This window comes from Chionomys nivalis, chromosome 26 (genome assembly GCF_950005125.1).
Source record: "Chionomys nivalis chromosome 26, mChiNiv1.1, whole genome shotgun sequence".
Classification (NCBI taxonomy): domain Eukaryota; kingdom Metazoa; phylum Chordata; class Mammalia; order Rodentia; family Cricetidae; genus Chionomys; species Chionomys nivalis.
Window position 1 is genome coordinate 26,042,233 of NC_080111.1, and position 21,496 is coordinate 26,063,728.

General features: G+C 42.3%; 1 protein-coding gene across 1 annotated transcript in view; it reads left to right on the plus strand.

The window, feature by feature from the left end:
- Positions 1 to 21,496, plus strand: part of Grm3 (glutamate metabotropic receptor 3) — a 218,454-nt gene that overhangs the window by 190,221 nt on the left and 6,737 nt on the right. The window contains exons 4-5 of the mRNA XM_057758303.1: positions 4,537 to 5,603; positions 13,729 to 13,903. Of these exons, the coding sequence (XP_057614286.1) occupies positions 4,537 to 5,603; positions 13,729 to 13,903 (1,242 nt within the window). The remainder of the gene's footprint in view (positions 1 to 4,536; positions 5,604 to 13,728; positions 13,904 to 21,496) is intronic.

Genomic DNA, 21,496 nt, shown 5'->3' on the forward strand with positions numbered 1-21,496 from the left:
CTTCCCTCGCTTTCCCCACGCACGGCCCACCACCTACACATGTGCACTTCTCCAATTGTCCTCCTTGCTGGAAAGCAAAGTGATCCACTTTTTATGATATCTCCTTCTTTCCTCCTGACATTCTGAATAAACCCTGAGAGGTTTTTTTTAATATATATTCATCTTGCAATACTTACCTGAAATTCTGTTTTTGCTATATCATTCCACAAAGCTTATTCTTTGTGCATTTGTATGTATTCAGGCACACGTTTATGGGGGTGCACATGTGTGGAGTCCAGAGAATAACCTCAGCTGTCATCCCTTAGGAGCTATCCAACGTGTGGTTTTGAGGCAGGGTCTCTCACTAGCAGAGTTGATTCTTGTTCTCTAAACATCCCTTTGGAAGACTTTCTCATCTGTCTCATAGATGACGTATTTGTGATTGCATAGCATATATGAGTAGTAATAATGCATCTACATTATTCAAAATTTAAACTAAAATAAAACTATAGTAGCCACCTTTGCCACCAGTCTGTTTACTTTCCAGCTCCTAGCCAGTGTAGCCACTCTCTGTAGTTATCATTCTTGAGCTCCTCTGCATAGAAAAGGAAAAGGTAGTTTGGGGAACTTTATGTTTCCCAACCCCGTTAAAATATTGCTGATCAAACATTTTGTTTTTCATACAAAGCATTGTAACTTTAGGTTTCTTCTCTAATATGTCCTCATTCTTCTCACAGCTGTGTAACATTTCATTTGTTATTAATGAACACAACTATGAATGACTGGTCGTTCTCAAGTCTTTCTGTTGTAAAGATCCTTCAGTAAACACCAGCCTAACTGATCTGTAGAATACAGTCCTCCAATGGAAACTGCTAAGCCAAAACGCGGGCGCAACTGTAATTTTGAGAACATTCGGACCAGTTGCCCTTCTTTGGAGGTCTACTGTTGGTTTGGTTTGCTGCCCTCCGCACTGTCTGAGGTTTCTCCGCTGTTGCCTATTATGCTCAAGACTTTTCCTGCGTTTTAATTCTTTAACTGGTAGAGAAAATGAATCAAGACCTGATCAAGACCCCATACTGTATCAATTTAAAGCTGCCTAATTTTATTTCTAATGCTTCTGGAGGCTAGATGTCTAAATGGATTTCAATGACGTAAAAGCAATGTGTTGACTGGGCTGTGTTACTTCTTGAAGGCCCCACAGGACCTGTTTTATTTCCTTTCCAGGCTGCGTTACTTCTTGAAGGCCCCACAGGACCTGTTTTATTTCCTTTCTAGTTTTTATTGCCCACCCAGGTTGACAGGTCCTTTAGAGCCAGTAGTGGTGAGCTCCATCTTCTGTATCTATCACCCAGACGCCTCCTTTAGAACCAATAGTGATGAGCTCCATCTTATGTATCTATCACCCAGGCGCCTCCTTTAGAGCCAGTAGTGGTGAGCTCCATCTTCTGTATCTATCACCCGGGCACCTCCTTTAGAGCCAATAGTGATGAGCTCCATCTTCTGTATCTATCACCCAGGCATCTCCTTTAGAGCCAATAGTGATGAGCTCCATCTTCTGTATCAATCACCCAGGCGCCTCCTTTAGAGCCAATAGTGGTGAGCTCCATCTTCTGTACCTGTCACCCAAAACCCAGAAACCAGCACCCCTGATCCTTCTGCAGAATTTCTGAGCTGGGTCAGGTATTACTGGGCTCACCCATATAAAGCAAGATGTCCTTATGTCAGTTAAAAGCAATCTGAATCGAAACTTTAATTCATCTATGTTGTGTGGCATAGCAGTATCAGGGTCTTGGCATTTGGCTTGTAAAAGTCTTCGAAGGACTATTATTTGACCTTTGGAAGTTTGCATTTTTCTGTGGTTTAACTAATGTTGAACCTATTTTTATGTTTAAGAAAATTAGATTTTTCATATGATAAAATAGCTACTCAAATCCTTTGGACATTTTCTAACAGTTATTAAGTTCCATTTTATATTGGAAATTTGTACATTATCTCAAGACCATTTGAAGTTTGCATTGTCATTTTTCACTTATGCTTCAATGTTCATATGTATTGGTTTGGGAACTTTGCATGTGTGCGCATGTGTGGGGTGCATGTGTATATGAGGGTTCACATGCATGTGTGTGGAAGCAAAGATCAACCAGGGTTCATCAAGATCCATCCATCTTGTTATTTAAGGCAGATATTCTCGCTGAGAGCTGGCAATCACCCATTGATCTGCACTGGTTAGTCAGTGAACCCCAGGGATCATCCTGTCTCCCGCTCCCCAACACTGAGATTATGAATTCCACCAGGGTACCAGTTTTTTGCATTACTGTGGTTTTGTTTTTTTGTGATTGTTTGTTCTTTGTTTTCAATAGCCTTTAAAAAGAACTTTTTCCACTCTGATATTAATATACTCTTTTTGTTTCTAGGACTTCTATGCCTTTGTTTTTTCCACATAAAACTTTGATCTTTTCCAAATTTATCTAGGCATAAGTAATGAGGTACAGAGAATTATTTTCAGCTGATTAAACATTTACCTAACAATGTGTATGTAAGACCTTCACTTGTCTCAGATACCACCATTAGCATTTATTAGGATGTAGTAGGCCTATTTATGGGTATCTTATTCTGCTCTCTTGGTTTCTCTCCATAAGTATGAGTAGTAATTTGACCATAATGGTGTATATCTATGAATCATCCAGACAGACACAATCTTCTTCTAAGGAAAAAGTAGAGACTAACAGTATGAAATGGAAAATACACAACAGACCAGCCAGTGTGGAATAAAAATAAATGGCACATAGTCACTTACTGAGCCTGGTCCCGAATGAAAATTTAATCTTCAGCTGCATCTTGAAGACAATTGCAAAGTAATTACTACAAGACAGCACACATATGTAGGAGAGGCAAGCAGGCTAGATGAGAAGCTGTAAGCTGAGTAAAAACTCCCTCTTCAGTGCAATGTCTTCACACATAAGGCCCAGGGACTATTACAGAAGAGTGAGCAGAAAGCCTATAAGAGTCAGAAGATCAGAGGTCATGCATGTCTCCTACAGATGACATGGAAACTACATTCATGATACCACACCAATGTGGTTACCAAAACAAGACCTAACAATGACAGCAGCAATGAGACAAACTAATATGAAATGAGGAGATTTTACTGGGCCTCACCCGCAGACAAAGAGCTACAGGGAACTAGTGACTGACTGCTGAGAAAGATAGAATTAGTGTTTTCAGGGATGAGTCCCAGAATCAGGTATTCAATGCCAAGTGGTCAGCCCTGAATTCTTTACATACAAGCAATGCAGGTTGTAGTTACATATTTGTGTGTGTGTGTGTGCGTGTACGTGTGTGTGAGAGAGAGAGAGACAGACAGACAGACAGACAGAGACAGAGATAGAGACAGAGACAGAGAGAGACAGAGAGTATATAACAATAGCCAGAGAAGTGGGGGCCATGATTTCATAGTAAGTAGGAGACGAACACGGGAAAGACTGGAGGGAGAAGACATGGGAGCGGTTAGAGGGGGGAAAGGGAAAGAGGAAATAATGTAACTATATTTTAACTAAAATTAAAAACTCTTAAAAGAGAAAAAGCTTCCCTTCTCAGTTCATAATCTCCATGGAGCTCTCCAGTATAATATTTCCGAGATGTTTAATAAATGCAAGACAAGATGTAAGAAGAATAAATTGTGTAGAAACTTATTTTAGAAGTTTAGACACATGGTCAGCGACAATTGAGAAGGAAGAAGTTCGGGTGTTCAGACCAGCTGCTCTCCAGGACTTCCCAAAGACGTAGCCAAGGGACAGGATAGAGAATATCTCACTGTTTGAGAGCATCCCACCCTCTACACTGGCAGTAAAGCTCACCTGCAAACGCCCTGCATACTGTTGTGTGCATAAGATAGCTAACCAAGTGGACAGCACATCTTTGTAACCCCAGCATTCAAGATGCTGAGGTAAAAGAACTGCTGTGAATTTAAAGCTAGCCTAGGCTATGCAAAAAGACTGTATGCCAAGAACTTCAGAATGACTACAAATATATTTTAATTTTTTCCTATGCTAATCATCAGAAATGTTTAAATGCATGTATTATATATTTATATTGCGATCTCATTTCAAGGAGAGAATTTTTGCTATTAATTTTATATTGTCACAAATATAAGTAAGATAGTAAAAAATTTAGTGGTTGTTTATACAAGTATGAAACGAGACATGAAGTTCTGCCCGATTCCCGTTACAAAGATTTCAAGCAAATAACACTTCCCATCACAGAGAACAACGTCGCCTGCTCCTGTGAAGGGGCGCTGTGTGACATTCATTATTATCACTGGTACTTGGCACCCATTAGACACGCGGCAATCCTAAGTGAGTAACCTTGTGAATGCTTAAGCACTCTGGAAGCTTTTGATGTGTGGCTTTCGACGGTAAGTAATAAAATGTGTCAGCCTGGGTATCGCTAGTCCCTGCTCCTTCAGTTCTGCTGAGTGTATGGCAAAAGGAATTGACTAATGACATGGGAGACACCTAAACAAGTGTTCCTTTCTTGTCTTCATTCTATGTATCAAAGCTCCGTTCAACCCGAATAAAGGCGCAGACAGCATTGTGAAGTTTGACACCTTCGGAGACGGGATGGGAAGATACAATGTGTTCAACTTCCAGCACGTGGGTGGAAAATATTCGTACTTGAAGGTTGGCCACTGGGCAGAAACTTTATCTCTAGATGTGGACTCTATCCACTGGTCCCGAAACTCAATCCCCACTTCCCAGTGCAGCGACCCCTGTGCCCCCAATGAAATGAAGAACATGCAGCCAGGGGACGTCTGCTGCTGGATCTGCATCCCTTGCGAGCCCTATGAATACCTAATCGATGAGTTCACCTGTATGGATTGTGGGCCTGGCCAGTGGCCAACGGCTGACCTCTCTGGATGCTACAATCTTCCAGAGGATTACATCAAGTGGGAAGACGCCTGGGCGATAGGCCCAGTCACCATTGCCTGCCTGGGTTTCATGTGCACTTGCATAGTTATAACTGTGTTTATCAAGCACAACAACACACCCTTGGTCAAAGCATCAGGCCGAGAACTCTGCTACATCCTGTTGTTTGGAGTGAGCCTGTCCTATGGCATGACATTCTTCTTCATTGCTAAACCGTCACCTGTTATCTGCGCATTGCGCCGGCTTGGGCTTGGGACCTCCTTTGCCATCTGTTATTCGGCTCTGCTGACCAAAACAAACTGCATTGCACGCATCTTCGATGGTGTCAAGAATGGCGCCCAGAGGCCAAAATTCATCAGTCCCAGTTCTCAGGTTTTTATCTGCCTGGGTTTGATCCTGGTGCAGATTGTGATGGTGTCTGTGTGGCTTATCCTGGAGACCCCAGGCACCAGAAGATACACCCTTCCAGAGAAGCGGGAAACAGTCATCCTAAAATGCAATGTCAAAGATTCCAGCATGCTGATCTCTCTGACCTACGATGTGGTCCTGGTGATCCTATGCACTGTCTATGCCTTCAAAACAAGGAAATGTCCTGAAAACTTCAATGAAGCCAAGTTCATAGGCTTCACCATGTACACCACCTGCATCATCTGGTTGGCCTTCCTTCCTATATTTTATGTGACATCGAGCGACTACAGAGTAAGTCTTTAACTGCTTCTATCTTTTCCTTAATTTGCCTTTCTTCTTTCCTTTGTTCTTTTAACGTAGCAATGCTTTGCTGGGTAGAAGTTAGGATAGATTCCTTTTATTTCATCTCAAGAAAGAATCAAATAATTACAAATGCCATGATTAACTTCAATATGAGATGAGAAAATTAATTATCTATGCTTTAAGACACTTAATTAGTGCTTAATTTGCTCAGAGCACTGTGCCAGGCACAAAGGGAAAGATAGATATAACTGGAGGGTCATTCAAGTAGTTTATAATCTAGTGAGGAATAAAACGTAATACATACACATAAAAGTGTCTTAATTAAATTTAAAAGGCAATTGACAAGAGAATGATACTTAATCACTAAAACCCTAATGAGAATACTTGAAATTAGACGCAAGAGTATGTCTATAATAGATGCATGTATAAACTAAAGTATCACTGTAACATTAAGCCAAGATCAGAACAAAGATCTAAAACTTTTATTCATGCTTTAGAACTTCCCTGTGATTGATTAAAATACAGTCTGTTGTGCATTTTATAAGCCTTTAGTTATGTATACAAATATACCGTGTATAATTATGAGTGTCTATGTACCGTTGAACTGCTAAAACCTTTATTACACATGTATGTGTAACCTAGTTAAGTCGTTATTTATAGAGTTCAAATTTATGGACTGCCATATAATTACCATTGCTTGTGGCTCAGATGTCATCATCCCATCATAATTTCACGAGTTGTTGAGCCATTGATAAGTTAATTTTGCTTTAGTAATTCTAATTCTAGTGTCTTCAGTGAGTCATGAGATTTACTCCCTCTTCTCACCATTGGTTTTTATTCTATTTTCTAAGTCATCATAAATTAGTTTTTCACAGGCCTGTTTCCTTGTCGTACCATGATTTTACAAAATGAAGTAGTAAAAAAGCATTCCCAAATCTTCTGTTTACCAGTAATTACAACATCGCCCCAAATCTAGGAAATCACATCTCAGAAGGAAGACACAGCAAATCCCAAACCTCAGACAGGGAAAAAACAAACAAGCAAGCAAACACCTTCAAGGTGTTTTATGGCACGTCATGGTATGTATTATTAATAGAAATAGATTGCATTCTTGAGGGTATAAAAAGGTATATTTTATTTGTTCTCCACACAAGCAGGTAAGCGGCAACATGTGCTTATTAATATATCATTCTATAATGCTTTTATATTTCAACACATGTTATGTTATATTTATGAAATATGTTATATTTCAGCACCATTATTAATATTAATATGATATGTGAAAATTAATTCACTAAGCTTTAAAATACATATATCATTTGCTTTAAGATATATATATATGCATATATATGTAATTTCTACCAATTAAAATGATTTTTTAAAGGAAGAAAAAAACCAAGAGCCTGACAAAGGCTACTGTCTCTAGTTCAAATTATTCTCAACTATATGCATGAAACTATGGACTGCATACAGTAATAATCAGTACAAAAGGGAACTTAAGTTCAATGTCAGAGTACTTGTCAGGTTTTTCTTAATGCTAAGATATTTAAGCATTTATTTATTCATTTTAAATTTTTAAAAATCTTTAAAAGAGGTAGTATCACAATTTGATAAGCAAAATTAAAGGCAAAATATGTGAACCACAAAAGAGTTTGAACATTCAGAATTTCAGAATAAAACAGAGAAGTATTACTAATATTTTTTAAAGCCCCTATCCCTAGCTGTTGTCCTTATATATATACTCACCCCATAGATCAGCATGGACAACTGCTTTTTCTTTTTTCTTTTTTTTTTTTTTTTTTTTTTTTTTGCTTTTTAAGACAGGGTTTTCTTGTATCTTTGGAATCTGTCCTGGAACTAACTCTTGTAGACCAGGCTGGCCTCAAACTCACAGAGTTCTGCCCACCTCTCCCTCCCAAGTGCTGGGATTAAAGGTGTGCACCACCACTGCCCGGTTGGACAACTGACTTTTTAATATTGTTACTGTATTGTCATTAGTGAACCTGGTTTAGAGTATCAGGAACCAGTGGGATGATAACCAGGTTGAGTTTCAACTTCTCATCCTCAAAAAAGCTGCTTTAAAGTAAAGCAGAAAATGTTACCAAAATTTTGATCTTATTAGAGAAGTTAGCACTTGTTTCTCATGCACCAAAACTTGAGTTTGCCCCTTGTATGATAGCAATACGATAGAGTACTAACTAGATAGAATCGCTGGAGATACCAGAAATTTCACCGCACTGCAGAAGTCAACAGTAAATATGAACAGGCTAACTGTGAAAAGACAAGGTGGGGACTGCAGATGTGACCCTGGAATTCCAATAAAGTTCAAATACAATAAAATCCAAATATTGCCAGGTTGATAATCTTGAAATTTAAGCATATATAACAAATCATCAATTATTTTGAAAGAACTGTCAGCCAATTTTGTTGGTGCCCATTGCACAATGTCTACTGTTGAAGGCATAAGTCACAAACAATCCCACACCAGTTTGGAACAATGATTAATAGAATGGTTATTTATTTAAGGGGGAAAAACTTACAGATCACCATCCCAGACAACAGCCCTCTGCGCAATCAGGAAGGGCGCCTAATCACTGGAAGAAGAGCAGGGAGAGAGAGAGGGAGAGAGAGAGAGAGAGAGAGAGAGACAGAGACAGAGACAGAGACAGAGACAGAGACAGACAGAGAGACAGAGAGACACAGAGAGAGACAGAGAGAGAGAGAGAACACGCTGCTTTTTTAAAGAGAGAGACACCACGCCCCAATGGGCTGGTATCTCAGCGGCTATTGGCTGAAAAAGCGGAAGGAGCTCCGGCAACTTACTGTAGAATGAGAAGCAACCAAGCCCCCAAATTCTACAAGCCAGCCAGAAGAAACCGCCAACACCAGCACTCTCTTAGGGTAGAAAGGCATGGACAGCTACAGTTTAATACATAAACGAAAGAGTTATTTGATCTAACAGGTTGGCTGGGAACTAAAACATGTAGGACTTTGTAGAATGTAGAAAAGAATATAAATTTTATTTTCTTTAGAAAAGGAAACCATTGGAAGATTTTTTGGTGACTGAAATTATGGTCTCATACTACAAAGGCGAAAGCAAGGAGAGTGGTTAGCTTGCTTGGTAGGACAGAGGCTGTGGGAGCTGCATCCAAGTGTTAATATTTGAGAGGGTTAGAAGTGGACACAGTAACCTGCCATAGTGCCAGGGACAAGGCAGAGCACATGTAACTACTGGTTCAGATGCAAAGGACTTTTTCAAATCACGGCAGAAAGTAGGGTCAACATCTATGTAGGACCCCCAGGTTCCACTTTCTAGAACGCAATGCAAACTGGACTCAGGGTCACCCGACTTTGCCATGATTGAGACAAGCCCACCTTTCCTAACTTGACTGAATATACCGAAGCACAGCATTGTTAATGAGCCCATTCCAGCTTAATTCTTGTGCTCATCACAAATATTAGCACTATTTCTGATTTTAAAAATAAAGCAATAAGGACCAGAGAGATTGATTGTTCAGTGGTTAAGAGCACTTACTGCTCTTCCAGAGGTCCTGAGTTCAATTCCCAGCAGCCACATGGTAGCCCACTACCATCTGTAATGGGATCTGATGCCCTCTTTGGGCATGGAGGCATACGTGTAGCCAGAACACTCATACCATACATACATACATACATATATATATATATATATATAAAATTTTAAAAATATAGCGTTATAATGTAATTTCTCTTAATTACTGAGTTATCAACATCCCCTCCAATTTGCATCTAAAATATGTGTATTACCTTTGTCCCAGCCCTACCTCCCCAGTGAAAACACTAGGTAAGAGGATGATTTTGGTCAGCATGACGTACAAATTAGAATGTCTCCCCCTCTTGAGTTCTCCAGTGTCTGGTGCAGGCAGACTTTGACCACCCTGAAGGATGGAGAGAACTTGTCCCTCACCTTCAGTGTGTTTCTCCTAAAGCAGCTAAAGTCATGACGGAGAGCGTGCAGAAAGCAGGCACTGTGGAGGGGTGGTGCAGCCCTATGGCAATAAGAAGCCACTTGCAGCTCAACCTAAGGTCTGATTTGGGGAGGGGGGCACCTGTATGTTCAAATTGGTCAGACATGGTGGTACATGGCTGTAATCCTAACACCAGGGAGGCTGAGGCAGGATGAGAGTGTGGTCTAGGGAATCTATCCTTCATGGTGATGCCCCGCATTAAAGAAAGAAAAAGAGAGTATTGTAGCTTTCTGGCTTCACAGCTGAGTAAGACTGTTGGTAACGTCTCTCTCCCTGCAGCCGGCAGAGCAGCTTCAGGAATAGTGAAAACTAGCCAGGAGGAATGTAGCGTCTAGGGCACTTCTAGCTTGCTTACTCTATGCCCTGTCTTTAGCAATAGGGTCTTATCAAGTTCTGGTGGACAGCCAGAGCAGTATCAATAGCTTGATTGTCATTTCTGAGACTTCCCCGACTGGCATCTCAGAGGGAGATAATCATCCCACATCTGTCACTCAGATTTCGGTTTAATAACCTATAGGTTCGAGGAGCATTATCTCCCATATAGGATACTTCTATTCAGAGGCCCACCCCACAAGAGGGAACTCACAACTGGAACTGAAAACCTGGCTAAGAAGGCATGGCTGAAGCCGGGCGGTGGTGGCGCAGGCCTTTAATCCCAGCACTCGGGAGGCAGAGGCAGGCGGATCTCTGTGAGTTCGAGACCAGCCTGGTCTACAAGAGCTAGTTCTAGGACAGGAACCAAAAAGCTATGGAGAAACCCTGTCTCGAAAATCAAAAAAAAAAAAAAAAAATAGTGTCAGCCTACCCTCTGAACAATTCTTAAAACCCATGGATTAATGTAACTCTCAGACCTCATCAGAGACCCTGCTTTTTTTCAGTAGGTGGTAGTTGATACAGAGACTCACAACTGGGCAGAGTGGAGAGAATAAGCAACTGTGTGGAGTGCTGGGGTCTAAATAGGACATCTATACCACACCACACACCACACACACACACACACACACACATGGCTCAGCCAACACTGTGGGAGGGAAGAAGAGTATATTTAAGATTCAGACTGTGAGGAATACAGCTGGAAAGCACTGTCTTGTGGACATGATCCAACAAGAGCACCCACAAACTCACTGCAGCTGGGGTTGTCTGCACAGCTGACCTGCACCAGGCTGGGTCTATCACTCTTTCTTCCTGTGTGGGAGAGAACCTCATGAGGCTCCACCCCCTGAGGGACTACTGACAGCTAATGGTTGCCGGAAGACGACTTGTTGCTTTCTTCGGTGGTGCAACCACTGCAAAGTTGTTCCTATTCTAGTAAATAGTCTAAGCAGGCTACTCTGTCTAAACTAAGTGGCTCACACCCAAAAAGGATGTGAAACTAGGAAGACACTTGTTTAAAGATTCCGTCGAAGAGCAAGGGCAAACAAGACAAGGAACACACCAGAGGAAAACCAAATACTTATCATGTACATGGATTAAACTGACAAAGAATAATAAATAGATAATTTTTTAAAATAAAAAATAAACGAAAGACAAAAGAAGAAAGAATAAGTCCAACCCAGGTAAGAGTACAAATGCCAATAAGTGCCTCGTCTGTGGATATCCTCGAGTTTTTCCGCCCTGGGGAAATGTAGTCATGTAGACAAAAGCTCCTTTACACATCCAAATTCCACTGCAAAACTGAAACTTTTATCCTTTTGAAAAGTTACCTTTAAAGTGATAAACCTTGAGAGAGCCCACTGTGACTTTCCTTCTGTAACAAGTACCAACGGCCCTATACCCACAAGTACCAAGGACCCTGTACCCACAAGTACCAAGGGCCCTGGACCCACAAGTACCAAGGGCCCTGGACCCACAAGCACCAAGGACCCTGTACCCACAAGTACCAAGGACCCTGCACCCACAAGTACCAAGGGCCCTGGACCCACAAGTACCAAGGACCCTGTACCCACAAGCACCAAGGGCCCTGGACCCACAAGCATCAAGGGCCCTGGACCCACAAGTACCAAGGACCCTGTACCCACAAGCACCAAGGGCCCTGGACCCACAAGTACCAAGGGCCCTGGACCCACAAGAACCATGTGCCCTGTACACGTGGAACCATATGTCCTGTATGCTCAGCTTCTCAAGGACATAGGACAAGCTCAAATGACCATTCACTTTTGCCTTTCCTGAAGGTGTCTCTTCTCCTGATTAGTGAGGTTCAAACCTTCACAACTTCTGTGTTCAAAGAAATAGAACTTTCTGCCCAATCAGAACAAATTCAATATTAAACTGTTAGTATCACATGGACTTGACTCCTGCTGTAAAGAAATGCACCCTCCCCCATCCCAGAAAGATTCAGAAATAATTAGAGCGCCGTGCTAGCTGCTCTCTTTCAACCCTTTCTCTATAACCCAGCATTCAATCTCCCTACAGATCCTCCACTTAACAGGCAATGAGTAGAGTCCCATTTGAGTATGTCAGACTGACCACACAATTGTGCCAACATATGTGTTATTGATTTTTATGGAGTTTCTTTGGCCCTTGAGACCCTTGTACTTCCTTCCTTAAAAAGCCTATCTGAGTTAGAACTGCGTCCTTGCTGCCCAAACTGTCAAAGACCACAGTGTCTGAGATTTTACTCTACGTATTACATACCCAGTTACCACACCAGCATCATTGCTGCTGACAAAAAAAAAGACAAAGCCGGGCGGTGGTGGCGCACGCCTTTAATCCCAGCACTCGGGAGGCAGAGGCAGGCGGATCTCTGTGAGTTCGAGGCCAGCCTGGTCTACAAAGGGAGTTCCAGGACAGGCTCCAAAGCTACAGAGAAACCTTGTCTCGAAAAAACCAAAAAAAAAAAAAAAAAAAAAAGACAAAACGAAACCTCCAGAAAAGACTGTGATTGACGCCAACAGCAATAACAGCCATAGCCAGATTGGACATTCACCAGAGTTTCCGATTCTCACTTTTCACACAGAGGAACAATGCCCGCTGCACTAGGAGTAGACTCCATCGTCTAGAGCTCTTTATGTGAATATGCATGAGCAGCAAGCTCAGAACAGAGGTAGTTAGAGCCTTTGCTTACAAGCTAAGTAGAAACACGAGATCTACACAGGATTATCTCCGACAGAACGTGTTCATGGATTGGAAGAGTGAGTTTAAGGACAGTGGAAAAAGCAAAGATGACTCCCAAGTTTTTTTAAACATATGCTGTTACTCAGACTGAAACAATTAGGAAAGGAGGTCAAGCTTGAGTGATATGAACTTCCTTCTTTTCTACTAACTACCCAGCATAGTGTGTGATAGAAACTTCCTTCATTCTTTCTAAATACTCAGCATAATGTGTGATTGTGGCAGTTGAGTATGTAAATATGAAATCATACAGGATAGGTCTACACTAGTAAATATCTGGATATAAACAATATAGCAGGTATCTAAGTCATGAAAACTTAATGATGAAGGGGAGATATCAAAAACCTGAGGTCTAAGACACTCCAGACCTTAAAGTTTAGATAGAAGAGGTCATTTATACCAGGAGCAAACACCCATTCTAGAGAGGGATATGTCTTGGAAGTCAAAATTAGGAAATGATTACTGATATCAAATGCTGCTGTGAGTCTGAAGATAAAGTCAGGGCCATAGGAACTGGTGGTGTAAAAGAAAACAGGGAGCTGTATATTAAACACCAACTTTTAATCATGTGACATATTGAAGGAACTGGACAAGTGAACTTTGAATGAGCCATGTTCATTGATGATAACCGCCTGCGATCTAGTACTCTCATCACTGAATGTTTATGTTTTGCTATTTACGATTCTGACATCACCAGCTCCGCATAAATATCACTATACAAATGTAAAGAAAATCAGGAAATCCATGTGAAGCCTTGGCAAGCAGTCAGAAGCAACCCACACAAATGATGTTTGCTTTGAAATCCTAAACAATGTTTTCATGAATACTCCAAACACAGAAGATCCTATATAATTAGCACATAAACTTAGCTATGACAAGAACAGAGTTAATGAACAATTCTCCTTTTCTAACTTGGACTTGTCTCAGTGTTCTCTTCAGTTGACTTCATGATGGGATTTATAGATGGACATTGATGGAGTCAACCTTTCTTACAGGTGCAGACGACAACAATGTGCATCTCCGTCAGCCTGAGCGGTTTTGTGGTCTTGGGCTGTTTGTTTGCCCCCAAGGTACACATTGTCCTGTTCCAACCCCAGAAGAATGTGGTCACGCACAGGCTCCACCTCAACAGGTTCAGTGTCAGTGGAACTGCCACCACGTATTCTCAGTGTAAGTATGGAACCACACACTGATTCATTCGCAGATGGCCTCACATGGGGAGCCAGGACAGCAGGGACGGCCTCACATGGGGAGCCAGGACAGCAGGGCCCAACAAAGCGTGCCTGTCCCTGTAATGAATCTCAGATCGGTGTTAATAAGTTCTAATATGAATATTAAATTAGGATGTGTATCAGACTGAACTATGTGCTAAGGATACAGTAAGAATCAGAAGACTCAGCATTCTGTTTGGGTGCTAGGTAGTGTCTGTTAGGGAAGAAAGACATGCAACCTATTCAATTAACTGTAATTGATCAGATTGTGCAGCCATAGGACCAGCCTTCTAATCTTTTTACAATCAATAGTCCCCTGGGTTGCCATGGGAGAGTGAGCGAGTTACTCCGGCCTCACTTTACTCAATGACTAGAGAGCAGTGTTCTATACAGAATATTCAGAGTCACAGACATATTGAGAATGCTTCATGAAAAGTGCAAGGGGGGGTGCACACCAGGGGGAGATGCTACAAGGGGGGGGATGCTACCAGGGGGAGATGCTACCAGGGGGAGATGCTACTGGAGGGGGATGCTACTAGGAGGAGATGCTACCAGGAGGAGATGCTACTGGAGGGGGAGATGCTACTGGAGGGGGAGATACTACCAGGGGAGATGCTACCAGGGGGAGATGCTACCAGGGGAGATACTACCAGGGGGAGATGCTACCAGGGGGAGATGCTACCAGGGGAGATACTACCAGGGGGAGATGCTACCAGGGGAGATGCTACCAGGGGGAGATGCTACCAGGGGGAGATGCTACCAGGGGGAGATGCTACCAGGGGAGATGCTACCAGGGGGAGATGCTACCAGGGGGAGATGCTACCAGGGGGAGATGCTACCAGGGGGAGATGCTACCAGGGGAGATGCTACCAGGGGGAGGGAGATGCTACCAGGGGGAGATGCCACCAGGGGAGATGCTACCAGGGGGGAGATGCTCACCAGGGGGAGATGCTACCTGGGGCGGGATGCTACCTGGGGTGGGATGCTACCTGGGGTGAGACGCTACCAATGGAGAAGCTACCAGGGGGAGATGCTCACCAAGAGGAAAGACTACCATCAGACACCACCCTTTCCAGAAGTTCAACCACTTTTATTTAACCTGGGAAGCTAAGAATTGGAGAGAGATTGGAACTAAAATTTGGAGAATCTTCTCAATGAGGACACTTGTTCGTTCCGTTAGTGTGTAAGCACAGTAAAGTACAGCTAACGTCCCATGACCAGACTTTGGAAAGTGCTAGAAAAGATCCCCTGACTCCTTGGCACAGTGATTTCTCCCTGAAAGCAACTGTGTGTACAGGGTTCTAGGATGGCTCCCGGGATCACCATTCTTTGCTCTACTGGGAATTTTGGAGCTAAGATGGTGACTGAAACAGTCACTCCAAAACACATAATTCAAGGTTCCTAAAGCACAAATGTATCCAAAACAGACAGCTTTTTAAATTATTTTCAGTTAATCTGTCATTCAAAATAGGGGAAATTCACTGGGTAAGAGAAGGGGATGGAGCCTCAGGGGGAGGGAAGTCCAGGAATGACAGAAACAGATGACTCCTCACAAATTTGCCTCCAGCCCATTAGAAAAGAGACTTCAAAATAACTCAGCGTCATAAGGTGCCTCAGTTTCTCCAACAAGAATAGAATGTAACAGGGTCGCCTTTTTTCCGCCAGAGGGAGAGTTACAGAGTGGGAGCACACATGTGTTCTGGGGTGCACCTCTACCCTTATCTCCTTAGCCCTGAGCTGCTGTGTCTCAGGGACCCACACACTTCCTACCAGAAACTGAGGTTTCCCATTGGTGAACTAAAGCCCATAAAACAGAGAAACATGCTTATTTCCAAACCAAACAAATCTGTTCATTTCTTGACTAAAATATTGTTATAGCTAGCTAGTTCAGACAATAAAAAACCTGGCAATAAAAAATAATGCGATGCACAGAAACTATCACTTTCCTATATTTTCTACATGATGGGCATTGCGCTAAATACTTCGTGTGTCTGTGCAATTCACATCTTATTTAATGTTCACAACTTTTGAGATAAAGAACCTGAACAGGGCTGTAAAGGAAGACTGCTCGCTCGTTTCCCAACTGCTCAGGCAATAACCACACAGACACTATATTAGTTACAACACTGTTTGGCCTATTAGCTCAGGCTTCTTATTAACTAACTCTTACATCTTAAATTAGCCCATTGCTATTATTCTGTGTAGCAGCACGAGACTGTGGCTTACTGATAAGGACATGGCATCTGCCTCCGATGGCATCTCTCTGACTCCATCTACTCTCTCTATGTACCTGGCTATATTCTGCCCCTCCATAGGCTGAAGCACCTTCTTTATTAACCAATGGTAATAAAATATATTCACAGCATACAGAGGGGAATCTGACATCGCAGGTTCATGATTACCCCAGTCAATGAAGCGGTATTTTTAAAATATCTGAATCAGAACTTACTATCAGTACCTCTGAATGTCAAGCTGGTATACCTAACTAGAGTACTGTGCTGCCCTCCCAGAAAGCATGTTGGGGCTGGTAAACACCTAGTGCATGATGCCAGGTGGTTAATAACTGCCATAGAAAGAAGTAGCATCACTAGACTAAATAGGACACTTTTCTCTTGAGTCCATAGCTCAAAGCTGGTGAGCATGGCTGTAACATGTAACTGCTTTGCCCAAATCCGTGAAGTCGCCCAAAAGCCAACAAGGAGACTGAGTCTCATATGTAAAAGCAAAGAGCCTTTATTTTATGCAAGTTTGCAAACTCAGTCTCTCCTCATGTCCAATGTATTGGAATAAACAGAGAGCCCCCAACTCAGTCAGAGTTGGGTTTTTATAGTAGTAAAGGTGGGGTGAGGTTTTAGGGCCCCTGATTGACTGACATTTGTCTAGAAGTGTTCTGGTGAGTGTGCTGGCAGGTGATTCTATCTACAGCAGTTGGAACCTTAGGCATTTCCTTTGGATGGTCTGTTCTTGGGTGGTGCTCAGGTAATCTCAGTCTGTGGTTCTTCCTGCAGCCAGGTATTGCTTCAGGGTCAACTACTGAGACTCAGGCCTCTATTAAATTTATTGATGGCTGAGTCCTACTCTGGCAGGTGATAATGGTTGGAAGTAAAGAACTTCCTTTGGCTGATCTGTTCATATTTAGCTTATCATGGCTGGCTCTTACAATAACATAGTGTTTAAGTTGTAACAGACATTTTAAAAATCAGCCCTCAGTAACTCAAAATATAGTAGCATGTTCTAATACACATGGTGGGCATTATTAAATTTCTGGAAAAAATACTGGACTCTATCTGACTAAATCCTCTTCTCAGAAATGGTAAAATATCTGTTCACACAAAGTATTCTGCTTGGGCTATACCAGAGCCACTGTGACTCTGTAAAATAATCTGAAAATGGCCAAATTCGTGCTTTAATGTAGATGCCTACCCAATGTAACATTTTTGGAGTATTCTCAGACCTCAACAGTATTGCCCTAATTAATTTATCCCATCAATGAAGCAGTATTTTCTAACAAAATGTCTGTCTGTCTACTCACTCCAACACGGCTTTTCCCTCTTTCACCCTCTTTCCCAATAAACCTCCTGCACTCTGTTGTTTTACTTAAAATGCAAGCAGTCACTGAATTTAAATCTCCAAATTCAGCTAACTTTAGATCAAAACACTTAGGAGAAAAGTGCAAGAAAAGGCCTAAGTATGTGCAAACTAATTTTCAAGTCGTTATCCTCTAAACACCAGCTAAGCACAGTAATCTGGGGATGGTATAGACTGTATGGGAGAAGCAGAAGGGGGAGGATCCTGTGACCAATACTTTACAGACATCAAGGGACAAGCGTAACTTTCGTCACCCAAGGAAGCACTGTGCTGGTGATGTATTCCATTGACTGGTTACTATTGATGCTATTGCTGATTTTGGACTTTCTCCACGAGAGAAAGAAACACACCACAGGTAAATGAGAGTGAGATTTGGAAGAAGCAGAGCTACCTCTCTCTTCAGTGTTTATTTATTTCTACATGAGAAGCTTCACAGCCCAAGTGATTTAAAGCAACTCTCTTATCACCTCCTATGGTTTTGTAAATCAGGAGTTCAGCCAGACCTTGGGTGGGCAGTTCATCTGCTTCCTATTGCTTTACTTGGCTTCCTCCAGTGATGTTCCTGCCGAGGCCAAGCTGATCTGGAGGAAGCATCCCAATCTCACACCCAAGCTTAGCACCCTGGTGGGAAGCCTCTCCGTGGGGGCTTCCAGAGAGCATGCTGGGTAAAGTTCAGGCAAAACCTGGCAGCTGGGAAACCCACACAGGATGTCCTGTACTGAATCTACTCGAGGACAGGACCAGCCTGCCCATATTCAAGGGGAGGGCCTAAACCAGCTCTCAGGGATTCTGACGTGGTCTCTTTAATCATGCTGGACTCTCCAAATCCTAGATGAACTCAGGGCTGCACTCTTTCCAGGGATTCCTGCCACTTCATGGTTCAGCGGCATTATTTCCTGCTTTGTTCTTTGGCAAGACAGTGGCAGATGCAGCATGTCACTTGGGAGCTTTGGTCAGCCTCTTCGCAGAAGCTAAGGCCATTAATAACAGGAAACTGAAAAGTATGACTAAACTCAGAAGTCAGAATGAAGAAGGGGCATGGCAAAAGAGATTTGGGGTAACATGACCACCATGAAATATTTTTGAATATTGTTTTGTTTTGTTTTGCTTTTTGAGGAAGGGTTTCTCTGTGACTTTGGAGCCTGTCTTGTAACTAGATCTTGAAGAGCAGGCTGACCTTGAGCTCACAGAGACCCACCTACCTCTGCCTCTTGAGAGCTGGGATTAAAGGGTACAGCCACCACCGCTCAGCATATTCTGGATATTGCTGTGTGAAAGAACACTTACTTTGTATCTGCTTAATTATATACAGTGGAAATCAGAATAAAAATAAGCTTAACTCTTCTCCGTTAATTATACCCACTGGCTAATGGCTCCCAAATTTTTTGTATATAAATAACCAATTTGAAGTAGAGATTTCCTGGCTCCACCCACAAATATTCTGATTCCTATGAACTGGGGCAAAGGCAAAATCTGGTTTGCGACAGAAAACGTAGTTTTTCAGTGGAGGTAATCCAGGGGGAAGCTTCTGAGAATGCAACGGTAAGCAAACTTGCTGGCTACGTTTCCTATTAGACAGTGCAGGGCACACTCACTTCATGACCTTCAGAGTGGAGGCAGACCCTGGGTTCAGAGAGTGGCAATCCCCCATGCTTTGCTTCATGATGCCATTGGCCACATCCCTGTGCAACTGTTTTCTAGGATACCACTGGCCACAAGCATACACAACTGATTCCCTGCCTCCCTCTGGAACTCTCCAAGGAAGTCATTTTGAGAACAGAATCAGCTGGCCACTCATAAAGACTGCCCCTCCCAAGGAAAGTATAACTTAGAGATCTCAACATCCTAAACTCATCCTTACAATGTGGCTCCTACACCCAGTCATATAAACAAACATCCTACATGGCAAGATTAAAAAGGAAAGATGTCCTTCTTTATTTTGCTCTGCTTAGAAGCAAAGGAGATTCTTAGAGCTAGTCCCCAAAGACAGAAAATGGAGACAATATGCTGGGGATGTAAGAGGCACTGCATAAGGTTAAAGGAGACATGCTAGACGCATTTGGGAGTTTATGCAGCTCAAAGCCCTCGGGAGCTATAGAGGCCGGACTGCAAGCATTAAAATGGTTTAGGATCAGCAGGCATCAGCATAGATGTGAGAAATGAAGTGTGCCCTATGGTCTTACACAGCTATTAAGTACTCAGACTCGGTCCCCTGGGCATGTATATTTGTCTTTCTCAAAGTGATCATTTACATGTATGAATGTCATTATTGTTACACTCAGTCAAGAGACGTCTACTAAATAATGACGCCCAGATCTGAGTCTTAGAGGAACTCTACCCAGATGCAGATTAATATTCTCTGTCCAAATTTTACTCAGAAAGTCACCTGTCTTTGTGCTAATGTGGGAACTGCTCCCTTAACAGAAACTAGTCTTTAATGCAAAATATTTTTATGTTACAAAGCAAAATAAATAATACAAAAAGATCAAGTGAATGGTCTTCTAGAGGCATTGCCTAAATTTCTACAGAGCTGCAGCAAGAGGAAGCAAAGCATATGAGAACAAAATTTTGTGTTTACTAATGGTTAAACCTTTGACAGTACTCTAGTGAATAGAGTACAATCCATTGTTGAGATCTGAAGGCAATGCTATAAGTTTAAATATATCATATAATGCCCACATCTCTTGTCTACATTGCAACTCTAGAAAAATAATGGTAGTGTGGGCATATGTTGTAGATTCAAAAAGTCTTGTTGATGTGATGCAACAGCCTGGCCAGACAAATCAGCAAGTTATTGGTAACAAACACTGAACTGATAGCATCCTCACCCCAGGCAGAAGCATCTTGTAAATATGAATCAGTGGAGAATGCATGAGGAGCCTAGAGCAGTCAGAAAGTGAAGCCATCTTCTTGCAGGCAAAATACACAAAATTCATCCAATTCAAATCAATTCAAATGGATGCCAATCTGTTTTCCCCCTTGAAAAGTCCACAGCAGTCTGAGACGTTCATTCCAGCTTGGCACACCCTCCTTCAGTGAGGATGGAAGGACGGTCTGCCGTGGTCATAAGCAAACCTACACATGCTAGAGACTTGCAGCGCTTCCTCCTTCTGTTTAATGACGTCACCGTATTAGCCTTGTAACTGTTCTTTTCTAACCCCTGATCTCTTTACAACATCCTAGAAGAAAAATTGTAACATGGGGAGCCAGGCCTGCTTGTTGGGGTTTTTGTCCCGCCTGGTACCCCACAACTTTTTAGCCCCAAAGAAAATCACACATAGGTCTCCATAAATTATAAGCTGATTGGCCCATTAGCTCTAGCCTCTTACTGGCTAACTCTCACATCTTGGTTAACCCATTTTTCTGATCTGTGTTAGCCATGTGGCTCAGTACCTTTTTTTCAGTGGGGCAGATCACATCCTGCTGCTTCGGTGGTCTGGGCAGGAGCGGGAGGAATCAACTTCCTCCTTCCCAGAATTCTCCTGTTCTCATTACATCATTTCTACTTCCTGTCTAGTTTTCCCACCTTTACTTCCTGCCTGGCCAATCAGCGTTTATTTATAACATGATTGACAGAATACAGACAATTCTCCCATACCAAAAAATGACCACAGAGACTGGAACTGAAAAGGTTGCTAAGGATCATTTATTCTAAAAACGTTTCCAGGTGAGAAAGCCAGGGCCCTTCCCATCTCATAGGTGCTTTAAACCAACTGGGCAAATAACGTCAGGAATCAAACTCTCTAAAGATGCCTGGCCTCTCTGGGTTTTCTACCGTGGCTCAGTTAAGGGGGGACAACCTATTTGATAATGACAATCTTAGCACCAGAGAAATGAATGACTTAAAAGCTTTTCTTTCAGCTCCACACTCAGCAGCATCTTACTCTGATGCCCTGGTCACAAATCCCCTCTCCAAAGCCCATGTACAGAGGTCCAACACCTTATGTCACGTTCGTTATAGACT